The 12,479-nt window shown below is 58.6% G+C and overlaps 2 protein-coding genes across 2 annotated transcripts; one reads left to right on the top strand and one right to left on the bottom strand.

Moving 5' to 3' along the window:
• PTSG_02304 (uncharacterized protein) lies at positions 1-9,855 on the bottom strand. Its single transcript, XM_004996736.1, has 13 exons — positions 8,218-9,855; positions 7,836-7,965; positions 7,393-7,639; positions 6,838-7,073; positions 6,147-6,605; positions 5,799-5,932; positions 5,209-5,452; positions 4,953-5,048; positions 3,763-4,683; positions 2,868-3,474; positions 2,382-2,601; positions 829-2,152; positions 1-533 (listed from the first exon to the last, which is right to left on the bottom strand). The coding sequence occupies exons 1-13, from the start codon at positions 9,657-9,659 to the stop codon at positions 318-320; spliced, it is 6,276 nt and encodes a 2,091-aa protein (XP_004996793.1). The 5' UTR covers positions 9,660-9,855; the 3' UTR covers positions 1-317.
• On the top strand, positions 9,839-11,935 carry PTSG_02303 (uncharacterized protein). Its single transcript, XM_004996735.1, has 3 exons — positions 9,839-10,130; positions 10,563-11,422; positions 11,759-11,935. The coding sequence occupies exons 1-3, from the start codon at positions 9,995-9,997 to the stop codon at positions 11,804-11,806; spliced, it is 1,044 nt and encodes a 347-aa protein (XP_004996792.1). The 5' UTR covers positions 9,839-9,994; the 3' UTR covers positions 11,807-11,935.
• Positions 11,936-12,479: the final 544 nt, after the last annotated feature.

The raw sequence follows: 12,479 nt of genomic DNA, 5'->3' as shown, positions 1-12,479 counted from the left end.
TCTTCCACGAAATGTCACTGTATTGGCAGATCAAACAAACACAAACACCACCAGCCAGCAGGCAGCTTCTTTGCTCGAGGCATGCTGCTGCTGTCATATCATCATGCCACACACAACGATCACTGCAACTGACACGTCCTCACAATCGAACAAGCCACAAAGACGAACAAGAAGAAGGAGGTGAATGAAACGAACAGGACGGAGAAGAAGGAGACAAAGCAGAAGAGACAAGCAACACACACACACACACACACACACACGACACACACAAAGCATACTACACACACACACACACAGAGTCAGCGGCGGGAGTTGGATTAGATCCAGATGAGGCCAACGCGCTCGAGGGCACCGTAAAAGTCGTTGACGACGGTGCTGAGGTCGCCCACAAGGCGGGCACCCTCCGTCGCCGGCTCGGCGGTGGCGGCGCGGCTGGCGTCCTCTGTGGCCTCGCCAGGTTCCTCCTCTGCAGCAGCATCGGTCGTCGCCGCAGTGGTTGGCGTAGCACGACGACGAAGCGCCTCCACAAGCACCTGTTGACCGCAACAGCACATTTGATGGTAGCAGTGAGCTCAACACACACACACACACATGGAAGCACAACACCGAAACAAAACCACAACAAACCAATACAACACATGAATACGGCAAGCCACATACACGCGTTTGGCACAAAGTGCATCGTACCACAAAGCAAGCAAACAGGCAGGCAGGCAGACGGTTAGACAGACAGACAGACAGCGAGGCACACAGCCAGCAGACGTCAGACAGGTGTTTACACTGACACTGACACACACACCCACACCCAACACAGGCACGCAAGCGCACCTTTGCGTTGTGGTGGAAAAGAGCAGCAGATGAGTAGAAAGTGTTGGCGTGCAGCTTGGCCTGTGGCAGCAGCGTCTTGAGGTCGCCGCGGCGGTAGATGTCGTACATGATGCCAAGGAGATGCGGTTGGCGCTCGTCCACACACGCGGGAATGGGCACAATGTCGGCCGAGAGGCCCGGAAGGCGCTGGATCTCAAGCAGCAGCTCCCGCACGCTGTCGTAGCCGAAGCCGCGACCAGACACAGCAGCAGTGGGCAGGCGGAGAGGGTCGCAGACCTTCAGCTCCTGCAGATCGCTCGGCAGGCCTTTGCTGCCGCCTACCTGGCCCTTGTCCTTGGAGAGCGGCAGCCCAACGCCAGCGCCAGCAGGAGCCTTACGCAGGCCGTGCAGGCGCAGGATGCTGGCAAACGTGTCCAAGACCTGGGCGCGGAAGTTGACTGCGGCTTGGTGCAGGGCGTCGGACAGCGCAGGCTGCACCAGGTACACGTCCTGCGCATCCGGGAACATGCGCTTCGTGTGGTGCACCTCTGTCGGGTGCACGCGAGGCTGCGGCATGCTCAGCAAAATCGCTCGGAAGAGCTCCAGCCGATCGCTGCGCTCGTCGTGGGTCAGGCGCTCCGCCTCCGTTGTTGGAGACAGAAACTGGCTGAGGGCCCCCGTGCGCACGAGGTACGCCATCCACACGTTGTTGGGGTCGTGGCAGGCCAGGTAGCTCACCATGCTGCCGATGCGGCCAACAACAGGGCCAGCAAAAGCAAGGGGAGCGTCGGGGTCGGCCGCTTCCTCCAGCTCCAGCTCCTCCTCCTCCTCGTCGGCATCGACCCTCTGTGCGTCATCCGCATCTGGCTCGGCCGCGGACTCACCGCCTTCCTCCGCTTCGTTCGCGAGTGCCTCCCACGACTCCGCAGTGTCGTCGTCGTCTTTGTCATCTTCATCGTCCTCATCGCCACCAAGCAGGGCTTCCCAGTCGTCAGGCACCTCCTCTCCCTCCTGTGCCTCTTCCTCCTTTGCTTTCTCCTCCTCTTCCTTCGCTCGTTCAGCAGCGAGCAGTGCCGCCTCCTCGGCCTCGCCCTCTTCTCGAAGCCGCCGCCGCTCTTCCGCCTTAGCCTCCCGGTAAGCAAGCAGCTTCGGGTTGGTGTCAAACGTCAACAGGTTCAGGCGCAGCAGCGTCTCAAGCTGTGCGCGCATGTACACGGGCAGCATGGCCTGGCGCTCGGCGTCCTGCGTTGCGTACGGCTCCAGCAGCAGGCGGCGCAGGCTCAGCCCTTCCTTCTCCTTCAGCGTGCCCTTGGCTTCCTGGAAGCGCGCCATGGCTCGCACCGCACTGCGTACGTGATGCGGGGATTTGCAAATGAGGGCTAGTTCGATGTCAAACGGGTGGCACGACAAACCAAGCTACAGTAGACAGACAGCCAGTCGCCAGACAGACAGACAGACACACACACAGACGTACAGACGTACAGACACACACACACACATACACGGACGCACATGCACACTGACACACACACACACACGCACAGGTGCAAGCACAGCTAGGTGGAGGCACGCACGTGGAAGAGTCGAGCGGGATGTTGGGGAACATCTGGCGGAGAGGGGATGAGAGGAGGCGGCGGATCTTGTGCTTGGAAATACCATAGAACACAACATGCCCACGGATGTCATGTCCACGACGGCCAGCGCGACCAGACATCTGGTGGTAGTTGAGGGAATCCAGAGCAGGGTTGTCACCCAAGAACACAACAGAGCGGCACGGCATGCTGATGCCAAGAGCTGTTGTCAAGGCGATGAAGATAGATAGCAAGTGGGTGGGGGTGAGATCACAGCTTGCCACTGTTGTGATGGCGTCCGCAACACATACAGGGCACAAACAAAAAGGGGCCCACCCACACATTCTCTCTCAAGGATGCAAGCACGCACCGGAACAATGCAGCTCTCAAACATGAAATCCACCACCACCACCACCACCACCACCACCACCACACACACACACACGCACACGCGCGCACACACAGACACACAGACACACAGACACACACCAAGGGTGTCTGTTGAGATGACGACGGCGAGCTTGCGGTCGCGGAAGAGGCGCTCGACGGCCTGGCGGCGGTCCTTGGTCAGCTCCGGGTAGTGGATGCCAATGCCGCGGCGAAGCGCCTGGTGGAACAGAGACGACTCCAGCTTGCGTTGCATCTTCTGCTTGTTGCTCTTGGGGAAGGCGTCCGCGAGGTCCTCTAGTGACACGGGCAGCTCTGACAGGCAGAAGGGGCGCATGCGCTCGGCAGACAGGCGATCAACCTCTGCACTCACGTGGTCGTCCTCCAGCTGCTGGCGCATGGCGGCCTCGTTCCTGGGCAGCTGCCCATCTGCAATCAGCTGGTTGATGTAGGCGCGCGCCTTGGCCTCAGCCGCAGCCTTGGTTCGCTCCAGCCACTTGCGGTTCATTTCCTCGTACGTCTCTCCCCACAGGCGCTCCAACTGCCGGTCAGTCTCCTTATCAATGCGCGCCTGCAGCTCCTCCTCCCTCTTCTTCTCGTCCGTGATGTGCTGCACGGCCTCCTTCAGCTCATGCATGTACCTGTCCACCGCCTCGCGCGCTTCCTGTAGGTGCTTGGCGTGCGCTTCGTTCAGGCGGGAGTGGCTGCCCTGCAATGTGAAGAATGGTGATGTGAAACACAAAACCCGAAATGAGCAATATCAAGTGAGCGCCAGTGAAAACGTGCGTGTGTATGTGTGCGTGCGTACGTGTGCGTGTGTGTGTGTGTGTGTGCGCGTGCGCGCATGCATGAGTGTGACTGTGTGCCGCCAAAACAGAGAGACAGACAGACGGAAAACAGACAGACAGTCAGGTATACAGACACAGTTAAACATATCACACATATCACCACCGCCACCACCACCACCGTGCATCTCGTAACGGCCTCGCAAACGCACCCCAACGACGTCGTGCAGGTAGTAGTGCTCGTCCTGCTCGCGGCAGAGGGCGAAGTGCAGCGACTCGAGGATGCGGTCAATGCCGGCCATGTCCAGGTGGAACAGCAGCGCAGGCAGCCGGTTCGCCGGCCCGTTGCACATGTGGCGCAGGAACGACAGCAGGTGCGCGCCGTCCTGCAGGTCGCGGTCGGCAAGCATGTTGCGGGAGGGGCGCTCAATGCGGTCGCCAACCTCGGCAGCAAGCTCCTCCAGCAGCTCCCGATCCTCGCGCGCAAGGTCGGTCAGCTTCGCCTTGAGCTGTTCCTCGTACTCCGCATACGACTTAACACGCACGCGCCCGCACAGGCCGTGCTCGGCATCGCCAGCAAGCGGCTGGTGCTTGACAAACCACGCGCTGGGATCAAGCGGCTGCAGCAGAGCACGCGTGGCAGCAGGCAGGGACTCGCGCTGCTTCATAATATCGCTGGCAATGGACCACAGCTCGTACGCGTGCTCCGGCAGCAGGCGGCAGCCCGAGGGAAAGCCGTCAAGGACAAGCTTGGCCGGGGACAGCACGCCCAGCGGGTTCACGGTGACCATGCGGCTGTTGTCGAGGTCGTAGCACCACGTGTCCAGGTCATTCCAGCGGAGGTGGTGGCGGATCTTCACCAGCGGCTGGGTGACGTCGCCGCCACGACGGGCAAGGCGCTCGCGCTCCAGGGCCTCCAGCCACGAAATGAAGCTCTCCGTGTTGCCAATTGTGGCGGAGAGGGCGAGGAACGGGCAGTCAATCAGGGTGAGCAGGCGCTCCCAGAAGAAGCCCTCGTTCAGGGACACGCTGTGTACCTCATCGAGGATGACCCACTTGATGCGATGCTTCCAGCCTTCATCACCGGCCATCAGCAGCAGGTGCTCGAGGCACTCCGGCACTGTCACAAGGACCTGTACCACGACACAACAGGATAAAAAATATAGCAGGCAGAGGTGCAAGGTGAGGGCATGTGGATGAGTACGTGTAAGACTTTGTGAGAGTTTGCGAGTCGTTTTGAGGCATGACGTGCTTGCACATATGTAGTCGCCTGCCCTCAAGACAAAGCAAGGTTCACAGGACACTTATGCAAGGAGAAGAGAGCAAGTTGTTTGTGCATGCGTACGCGTGAGTGTGCGCGTGTGCAAGTCAACGTCTCAAACAAACAACTGAGGTTACGTACTTGGCAGCTCTTGTACTCTTCCATGCCAAATTCCTTGGTGAAGGCAGTCGCTAGTACTTGGCCACGCGGCATCTTCTTGCTGTAGCGCCCCTCAATCTGAAGGTGTATGTGTGTGTGCGAGTTGCGTGTTACGGTAGCATGAGCGGTGAGCGACGTTATCCCGGACAGTGCACAAAGGGAGAGAACAACTTAGAGGAAGCATCCACAAAACGTTTTACCCGAGTAGCCATACGCGTCAATGCACATGCGCTCGCACCTCTGCGACAGTCTGGTTGACGAGAGCCTTGGTTGGCGAGACGTAGACAATGACCTGCTTGTCTGCGTCGGCCTTGGTCTTTGGATCGTCAAGGTCAGCGCGGGCACGGAGCACCTTCTCCATGGCGTAGAAGGAGATGAATGTCTTGCCGCTGGAGGTGGGGGCAGAGATGAGGGCACTGCGACGCGCATCAACTGCATCCAGCAGCTCAACCTGCCAGTCATCAGGATCAAAGAAGGGAGACCTACACGCAAGAATAAACACACGCGCACAGGAAGAGGGCAGTGTGTGAGATGGGAGAGAGGCGAGAGGGGGAGGGAGGGTGGAGGCGGGCCAAACGAGATTCAAAGCGGGTGTGTGTGTGTGTGTGATGTGTGATGTGTGTGTGTGTGATGTGTGTGATGTGTGATGTGTGTGTGTGTGTGTGCGTGTGTGCTGTGTGTGCTCTCTCTCTCTCTCTCTCTGTGTGCGCGCGCGTGTGTGTGTGTGTGGACAAGGAGCGTCGCAGTCACAACCCTTTGACCTCCAGGCCCACGTGTTGTCACAGTTCAAGCGCACACTGACCAAGCAAGCAAGCAAGCCAGGCGTACCTCTCGTCTGGGTTGCCCTTGGGCCGCTGAAAGTAAGGGCCCATGGCCCGAAGCTGGAAGTCAATGAGTGTTGTGGACGGAATGCCGAGGTCGCGCGAGGATTCCAGGCCCTCAAGGGTCGTGGTCACATCAAACTGTACACAAGCAGCGGTTGAAGGGTGAGCGTGCGCGCCCAAACACGTAAGAGGTGCTTGACACACGCCTTCAACAGTGCTTTACCCTCCAACACCAACACCCACTCACACAGATCACACATCCTGACACCAACACCAACACCCACCCACACTCACGCCAACATCCACGGGCCAGCTACGGCACAGCAAGGGAAACAGAAGTTGGGGCACCGACCTTTGCCTGGAGGAGCTTGAGGACCTTCTTTGCATCCTCCTCAAAGTGCAGCTGCAGCATGGCGCTGAGCACACGCGGGTGCAGCTTGAGCACGTGCTCATGCAGCTTTGAGGACGTGTCACACATCTCCTCAATCAGGTCCAGCAGGGCGTTGGTGACAGCGACCGTGAGGTGGTCCGTCTTGGACAGGACGCACGGGTCATAGTCGTGATGGTTCATGGTGTCCTCTTCATTGGCTGTGCCTGCTTCAGCACGGCTCTCCTCCTCTTCAAGGTGGCAGTCGAGCCGCAGCAGGTGCATCTCCATGGCAATGACGGCGGCCTCTGCCCGGTATTCCCGCAGCTGCTCGCGGTACCGCAGCTTCTTGAAGTCGGCAATGGCCTGCTTGGCGTTGGGCGCCGGCTTTGAAATGCCCAGCACGTCCTCCTCGTACATCAGCGTCTCCTCCACGGGCTTGCCCTGGGCCATTGCCAAATTGCGAGCGAGCAAGTGAGTGAGGGAGTGGGTGAGTGAGTGAGTGAGCGAGCGAGTGTGAGTGGGCGCGTGTGAGTGGGCGAGTGAACGCGTGTGCGGGGGTAAAATAGGAGCGGGGACTACGGTAGAGAGAGCAAAGGTGTTGAAATTGTACAGGCGTGTATTCATGTGGTGCGATTTCGCACAATGGGCACATACACAAACAGCAATGACGTACATCATACTCAAAGAGGCGCTTCTCCTTGAAGAACCAGTCGCCAATGGACTTCTCTGTGCGGGCAGTGCGGGCCTTCTTGGCCATGTCTCGCAGTTCAGCCAGCGTCGCCTTCACCGCGTCCAGCCGCTTCTGGCCCCCAACAATCTCGCGTGCAAACACGCGGACGCAGTGAGCTGTCTTGGGCGCCTTCTGCTTCTCCTGGGGAGCAGCATCGAGATTCATGCGCTGGAGTTGTCCTGCGTGTCAGCAAGGGTGGAAAAACGAAGCAGACGTGATGTGAGTTTGTGAGTGTGACGTTTTGTGAGTTTGTGTGTGAGTGTGTGAGAGAGTGTGAGAGTGGGTGTGAGAGATGGTGTAAGTGTGAGAGTGAGAGAGCAAAAGGAGGGACAAGAAGAAGTAAAAGCTCACGAACAATCAGAAAAGACCAATAGCTAGCTTTGGCATCACACGCATGCACGCACAGACATGCAGACAAACAAACGAATCCTCAGCAACACACAGGCAAGACACGCGGGCATCATTTGCAGCCAGCAGTGTGGCGCGGTGTGGGTGTACCGAGCAGGGTTTGGGCGAATTTCGTGTTGAAGGCGGCGAGGCGCTGGCGTGCGCGTGCAGCATCGAATGCCTTTCGTGCCTTCAAACACACTGGCAGCGCGGCAGCCCAGTGGTTTCTGTCGAGGCAGCTCCGCAACCGCCTCTGCCAGGCACCGGGGGCCTTACGCACGGCCTCCTCCAGCAGCGGGCGGGCATCCCGCTCGTGGATGAGGCGGCGGTTGCGCGCAAGCCTGATGTACGCTTCCACCTGCGGCGAAGGAGGGGTGTGATGGGTGGTGGTGATGGAAGCGCACATCATGTGGATTTGTAAGAAGGCGCACAGCATCATTTACATCAGATGCAGAGAAATACAATCCGCACACACACACACATTCAAGCATTCACGCAACCCGCACACACACACACACACACACACACACACACACACACACACACACACACACCGCGTTACGGAAGGCCTCGTTCTGCTGGTGGCGGTTGAGTTTCTCAATCTCTTCCTCCGTCAGCTCTTCCTCGTCGTCGTTGGAAAAGCGCACATACATGGGCCGGTCGCGCTGGAAGGTCGCGTCGTCCCTGTTGGAAACAGTCACACACACACACGTGCGCAAGGCGCAAGCGAAGGTGTGGTTTGTGCGTCAGTGGTGGTGGTGGTGACGGGGAGGGGCAGCGGAGAACGAGAACAACAATAAGAACAAGAACAAGAACAAGAACAGGAGCGAGAACAACAATAAGAACAAGAACAAGAACAAGGACAACAACGACAACAACGACAATGACAACGAGAACGACAAGATTGCATGCATGCAAACAACAAAGGACACGCACCACTCCGTGGCGCCGTTGCCGCGAAGCTTTTCAATGGCAAGACTGTCCTGGGTGTGCAGGTCCTCCGTGTGGTCATCATCGAGGAGAATGTCTGCAAGCAGCGCGTTCTGGCGCACGGGATGGAGCTCCAAGGCGGCATCGCCGCCATGGGTGCCGGCCTCAGCCTGCACCGCGGACTGGGTGTCGCGCCAGGCGGCAACAGCGGCATCGCACCCTTCCACGGCGAGCGCAGTGTCGGGCAGCAGCCACTCCAGGTTCAGCTGCTTGATGAGGCCTGCGCAGGCCTTGAGCTCGTCAGCAACGGTGAACGTTGCTGCGATGCTGCCAATGGTGGCCGGCTGGCTGCCGGGCAAGTGGGCGTATGCCAGCATGGTGTGGAGGACCTTGCCATCGTAGTGGGTGGGGGCGAGGCCGTCCTGGTGCTGCGGGAAGAGGCGCATCTGCTCAATGAGGCGCGTGACGATCGCAGGGCATGCCTGGGTGGTCTTAGAGGCGTCTGTGGGCAGGACGACGCCGCGGAAGCACATGTCCTCGAGCTTGAGGGCGTCTGTGAAGAGGCCTTGCAGGAAGAAGAGGGCGCCGATGGTCCGCTCCTCGGGCGACTTCAGGTCGGCCTCCGCAAGCGCGCCGGCAAGCGCGATGGTCTTGGCGGCGTTGACGCCGTCGGGGACGAGGCGGTGCAGCTCCGCGACGTCCTGCATGACGATGTTGGCCGCCGGGACACTCTCTTTGATGAGAACGCGCACGGCCTCCGTGAGATGCTCGTCCACGGTGTCGAGGGCGCGCGGGTCGAGGTGGTAGCCCGTGAAGCGCGGGTTGTGGTTCTCCATGTGGTCAAAGAGCACGACAGGGACGGCGTCGTGGGTGAGGCACCACAGGTTGGCGTAGCACTGCGTGTGGTACTCTGTGTCCATGGTCTTTGGGTACTCTGTGATGAGCATGGAGGGCAGCTTGAGCTCCACAAAGTGGGCCCAGGCCTCGCTGTGCGGGGAGGGCACCACCTGCACGTTCAGCTCGGTGTTGTGCTGGAGGTGCGCGAGCACTGCGGCGTGCAGTGCGGCCCGAGCGCTCGGCACTGCGGCGGCCTTGTTCTCAAAGATGATGAGGTTGAAAGGCACGCCGTTGGTGTGGAACTGCTCCACAATGTTCTCCACGTAATGGACGACCAGGAGCCATTGCACCTTGTGCAGGAGAGCCTCCTCCTCCTCGGGCTTGATGTCCACGGCGGACTCCGCGCCGAGCTTCTCCAGGTTGAGGTTGATGGCGTAGTTGACGAGGGCGGAAACGTCAATGCATGACGGGCATGCCGGTGTAACACCAAACTGGCCCGTCACATCCGTGTATGCCACGCTCACTTCCGCAAACGCCTTGTACAGCAGGTCTCGCTCCGCCGCATGTTGCTGCTGCGGCACAGCTGGTTGGTTAGAATCTTCTTCCACCATCGGCTTTGGTGGTGGTAGTGCTCGTGTTGGTGTGTTGGTGTGTCGGTGCGGGTGTTGGCAGGTCTGATGATGAGAGCAAGCAAGGGGTTGACGATGGTGGTTGGTTGGTGTGGTGGACAGTGCAGAAGAAAAAGGAAAAAAGGCAGTCGATCGCAGAATCAGCAGAATCAGCAGTGTCTCGTGCACGAAAGGCGCAGTGAGGAAAAGTGGTTGAAGATATTCGCAACATCAGGTTTTGTGGTTGTTGACCAAGAAGGCAGGACAAACACGCTGCACACCACCACACGCAACACACTGCACCACACACTGCACTGCACTGCACTGCACTAGCCATCATGGTGATGACGGAAGGCGTTGCGCTGGCCCTGTTGTTTGGGTCGTCCAGTGCTGTACTCCTTGGACTGCTCATGGACAAGCCCGAACCTGGATCGTCTCCTCGCCACAGAAACTTCCGCGAGATCTTCTCCTCTGGTGCGCAATGGGGATGATGTGTGCATGTGCGCGCGCGCGCGTGCGTGTACTTTCGTGTGTGGATGCGCATGTGTGTGTGTGTGTGCGTGTGTGTGTGCGTGTTGCGTGTGTGAGCGCTGGATGGGGAGGGGGTGTTTGGGGTAGAGGCGAGCGTTGTGCATTTGTGGCAATGGCGATCGGCGCATGCGATCGGCAGTGCCGTGCTTGCTTGCAGTGTGCTGGGATGGGATGTAGCTGATGAGTTCGAGAAAGTTGGTGCTCAGATGCACACTGGTAGCCGTGCAATCGTAACCCCAATACACACACACACACACACACTTTATCACGCACACACACATGCAATCGCACACACACACACACACACGCACATACGCACACATACGCATATACGCACACACACATACGCAATCGCACGCACGCATGTGCATGTAGGGTACTGCACGGCGTTTGCTGGGACGGCTTGCTTCAATTGGACTGACACGGCGAAAGTGCGCATGCAAGCAGAGTCCATGTCTGTGCCCGATCCCAGCAAACGCGTGTACACAACATTTGGCAGAACCATGCGCACCATCGTCGCGGAGGAAGGCATCAGTTCCCTCCTGTCTGCCGGCATTGTGTCGGCATGCTACAGAGACATCCTGTACTCTGGCATCCGGTACGGCGCCTACCCGATCGTCAAGCGCGTCATCTTCGACTCCGAAAACGCAAACGTGGGCGACGTCGGCATCCTGAAGAAAATGTTCTCCGGTGCAGTCACGGGCGGCTTTGGCGCCTTGATTGCAAACCCAACAGACGTGGTCAAGATTCGCATGCAGCGGGAAGCTGGCCGCGTGGCGAACACGCCCAAGGGCCCCGTCTACGTCACGGGGCTCTCCAAGGGGCATGCCGTCAGATACCACAACGGGTTCCAGGCGATGGCGCACATCATTCGCGCAGAAGGGTTCCTCAAGATGTATGCCGGGTCGTCCGCAACCGTGATTCGCGCCGCCATGGGCACGGGCGCGCAGCTGGCAGCCTACGACCACACAAAGTACCTGGGCAAGAAGCACTTTGCAGCCAGCGAGGGCCCCATGCTGCACGCCGCGGCATCGCTCGTGTCAGGCCTCACCTTTGCCACAGCAGCAGCGCCGGCGGATGTGGTCAAGTCGCGGTACATGTCTGAGCCGCACCTGTTCAAGAACCCGCTCGATTGCCTTGTCCAGCTTGTTCGCCACGAGGGCCCGCTTGCCCTCTTCCGTGGCTGGACCCCTTCTGCCGTGCGCATCTGCTCGCTCTTTGTCGTCATGACCCCGGTACGTGCATGCGTGTGTGCGTGTGCGTGCGTGTGCGTGTGCATGTGTGTGTGTGCATGTGTGTATGTGTGCGTGTGTGCGCGTGTGCGTGCGTGTACGTGTATGTTTACATGCGCATCTGTATGTGTGTGCGTGCGTGTGTGCGTGTGTGCGGCGTGTGCGTCAGATGTGTTTGCATTGCTCTTTGCCTGCGCGTATTCAGTCCCATGTGCGCAGACACTTGCGCGATCCCATCACATCGTATCACGTGCACTTTTCTCATCATTCTCCCACGTTGCCCGGACTCGCCATCCCCATCTTGTTGCCTCTGTGGGGATTTGCTTGTCGCCTGTGCAGATCTATGAGCAGATTCGTCAGGCCCTTGGCTTGGGCTGGTTTGGTTGAGTGTCTGGCGCGAGGACGTCGAATCGAACGCTCTTCCCGTTGAAGCATGACCGGCCGCACACTCCTGCTGCCCCTCTTCTCTTTGTGATGTGTCGTGGTGATGTGGGTCTTTTTTTCCGGACTGTATTGCGGCTTCCCAGTTTGCAGTGAGCTAGCTGCTTGGGCGCGTGTGTTGTTTCGTATGTATTATCTGTGCTATCGTAATAGCTCGTAGGTTTTGCTTTGGACGCACGTGTGAGCGTTAACACGGTAGCGTGTCGCCTTGTCTTTTATTCGGTTGTGAAATGAAGTAAAACGAAGACGTGTACCGTTGTGGCAGCGAGTGAGTGAGTGAGTGAGTGAGTGAGTGAGTGAGTGAGTGAGTGAGTGAGTGTGTGTGTGAGTGAGTGAGTGTGTGTGTGAGTGAGTGAGTGAGTGAGTGAGTGAGTGAGTGAGTGTGTGTGTGAGTGAGTGAGTGAGTGAGTGTGTGAGTGAGTGAGTGAGTGAGTGTGTGTGTGTGAGTGAGTGAGTGAGTGAGTGAGTGAGTGAGTGAGTGAGTGAGTGAGTTACTTGTGCTTGTTGCATGAGAGAAAGGTATTTAGACATGACGTGGTGGTGGTGTTGTTGTTGTTGTCGTTGCGTTTGTTTGTCTTGATGCACAACCATCACGACCACTGCCCACATCCAACACCGT

Source organism: Salpingoeca rosetta, assembly GCF_000188695.1.
Source record: "Salpingoeca rosetta unplaced genomic scaffold supercont1.5, whole genome shotgun sequence".
Taxonomy (NCBI): Eukaryota; class Choanoflagellata; order Craspedida; family Salpingoecidae; genus Salpingoeca; species Salpingoeca rosetta.
This window is presented reverse-complemented; position numbering and strand designations above follow the sequence as displayed.

Excerpts from the sequence above, each read along its gene's own strand:
- PTSG_02304 (XM_004996736.1), bottom strand. The coding sequence starts at position 9,659 with ATGGTGGAAGAAGATTCTAACCAACCAGCTGTGCCGCAGCAGCAACAT. Across the intron at positions 7,966-8,217 it reads GGCAACGGCGCCACGGAGTG|GGACGACGCGACCTTCCAGC; the intron begins GTGCGTGTCCTT and ends TGTTTCCAACAG. Across the intron at positions 2,153-2,381 it reads ATCCCGCTCGACTCTTCCAC|TGCGGTGCGAGCCATGGCGC; the intron begins GTGCGTGCCTCC and ends TCACGTACGCAG.
- PTSG_02303 (XM_004996735.1), top strand. The coding sequence starts at position 9,995 with ATGGTGATGACGGAAGGCGTTGCGCTGGCCCTGTTGTTTGGGTCGTCC. Across the intron at positions 10,131-10,562 it reads CCGCGAGATCTTCTCCTCTG|GGTACTGCACGGCGTTTGCT; the intron begins GTGCGCAATGGG and ends ATGTGCATGTAG. Across the intron at positions 11,423-11,758 it reads TCTTTGTCGTCATGACCCCG|ATCTATGAGCAGATTCGTCA; the intron begins GTACGTGCATGC and ends TCGCCTGTGCAG.